The sequence below is a fragment of the Apium graveolens genome, chromosome 4 (genome assembly GCF_009905375.1).
Source record: "Apium graveolens cultivar Ventura chromosome 4, ASM990537v1, whole genome shotgun sequence".
In the NCBI taxonomy this organism is placed as follows: domain Eukaryota; kingdom Viridiplantae; phylum Streptophyta; class Magnoliopsida; order Apiales; family Apiaceae; genus Apium; species Apium graveolens.
The window spans coordinates 25999129-26001389 of record NC_133650.1 but is presented as its reverse complement, the minus strand read 5'-3'; the positions used below and the strand labels follow the sequence as shown (position 1 = coordinate 26001389).

Sequence of the window (2261 nt, the reverse complement as noted above, 5' to 3'; positions counted from 1 at the left end):
TACAGTAAAACCTCTATAAATTAATATAGTTGGGACCGGAGAATTCTATTAATTTAGAGAGATATTAATTAATCGATAAATTAATAATTATTAATTTATAGAGAATTTTCGGTAGCAAACAAAATTAACTTTTGATTAAATTTTTATTCACATAAATTTAAATAAAATGAATTGTACAATTTATATTTTATACTTAATTCAATTAATTCAATGTATATGAATTTAGAAAGTCAATGTAATGTACAATATATTAGATTCAAAGTCCATGTAGTGTATAAGTTAAATTCATTGTATTTTACATAGAAAATATTCAATGTATATTAGGAAAATTCAAAGTACATGAATTAATTTAATTCATTGTATTTTACATAGAGAGTATTCAATGTATGTGTAGTCATAAAATATATTATATATACTGTATATACTAGATTGGGGGAAAAATTATACAAACAAAACAATGGCTTCTCATCTAAAAGGTGTCACAAAATCAACAATGACGGATGAAGCAAGAAAAGCATTATGTGAATATAAAAGAGAAAATTCATCATGCACTCAAAAAGATCTCCAGTTGTGGCTCGAGAATAAGTTTCATCTAAAAGTTAGTCAAGGTACAATATCAAATACACTGAAAAGGTCAGCAAACTATCTTGCAGCTAATTACTTGGAGAAAAGAAAAGATATTAAGCGACATAAACCAGCAAAATATCCAGATATGGAGAAGGTTCTCTATGAATGGTTTCTCCAGTACCAAGATCGTGTTAATATGACAGGAGAGCTAATTTTAGAGAAGGCAAAAGAGACCATGAAAATTTTATACCCTCAACAAGATCAGGAACACACTTTTTCTCAAGGTTGGCTTGAGAAATTCAAGTTAAGACATGGTATTAAGTCATTTCGTCGCTTTGGAGAAAGTGGTTCTGTTGATGTACAGGACATGGAGAAGAAACTGGAGTCCATAAGGGAAAAAATAAACCAGTTCCCTATGAAAGATGTTTTTAACATGGACGAAACTGGTTTGTTTTACAGGTTACAAGCTGATCACTCTCTTGCTACGAAACAACTTGAAGGAAGAAAACAAGACAAAGAAAGGCTCACGGTTGTTATATGTTGCAATGAAGATGGCTCTGAAAAAATTCCTTTATGGATTATTGGAAAGTATGCAAAGGCACGGTGCTTCAAGAATGTTAACATGGGCAGCTTAAATTGTCATTATCGTGCAAACAAAAGAGCTTGGATGACTAGTGTACTTTTTGATGAATACATTCGTTGGTTTGATAGCCAAATGCAAGGCAGAAGAATTTTGTTTGTGGTAGATAACTGTCCAGCACATCCAAAAAATATTGAAGGACTACAAAATGTTGAGTTGTACTTCTTGCCACCTAACATGACATCAAAAATCCAACCTTGTGATGCAGGAATTATAAGAGCTTTCAAGATGCACTATCGCAGGAGATTTTATCGTGGGTTATTAGAAGGTTATGAGTTGGGACAATCTGATCCAGGAAAGATTAATGTTTTGGATGCTATCAATTATGCAGTCACGACGTGGACGATAAATGTAAAACAAGAGTCAATAGCAAGGTGCTTTCAACATTGCAAAATTCGTTCCATAGATGAAGTTTCGAGCAATTTAAATGAACATACAACTCCGGAAGAATACATTCATGAACTTGAGGTGATGATTAAGGATCTAGGTTATCGTAATAAAATGGATGTTAATAACTTCTTAGATTATCCGGGTGAAAATGAATCATGTTCCGAGGTCCAGAGTATAGAAGAGATTACAAACACCATCCTTGAAAATAGTGTTGAAGATGATCTTGAAGACGATACAACACCGTTGGAGCCGGTTACACGTAAAGAAGCACTCAAGGTATCAAAAATGCTTAATAACTTTTTGATGCAACATGAAAGCACCACACCCGAGCTTTTGGATGCAATAAGGAAGATTAGGGATGAGCTTCATGTTGATTTAATTTATATGAAAAAGCAAACTACAATTGAATCATATTTTACAAAGATGTAATAGATATATTTTTATGAATATAAGGGAATTATTAATTTATAGTTTTATTGGGACCATATTTTTATACAGGGTTTTCAAAAAAATTATTATCTTATTATCTTATCGAAATTGATCATTTTTTGAACTGGCCCAAGTCTGGACCGGACAAAATTATTAATTTAGAGAGATTATTAATTAATCGAGTATTAATTTACAGAGGTTTTACTATAGAAAGAAATGCTATAACTGTGGAAAC

The 2261-nt window shown here is 31.7% G+C and overlaps 1 protein-coding gene across 1 annotated transcript; it reads left to right on the top strand.

The window, feature by feature from the left end:
- Positions 1–457: 457 nt before the first annotated feature.
- Positions 458–2026, top strand: LOC141716968 (CENP-B homolog protein 2-like). Its single transcript, XM_074519107.1, has one exon. It carries the CDS (start codon positions 458–460, stop codon positions 2024–2026), a length of 1569 nt encoding a protein of 522 aa, XP_074375208.1.
- Positions 2027–2261: the final 235 nt, after the last annotated feature.

What these genes read in the sequence shown, in the direction of transcription:
- LOC141716968 (XM_074519107.1), top strand. Translation starts at nt 458, where the DNA reads ATGGCTTCTCATCTAAAAGGTGTCACAAAATCAACAATGACGGATGAA.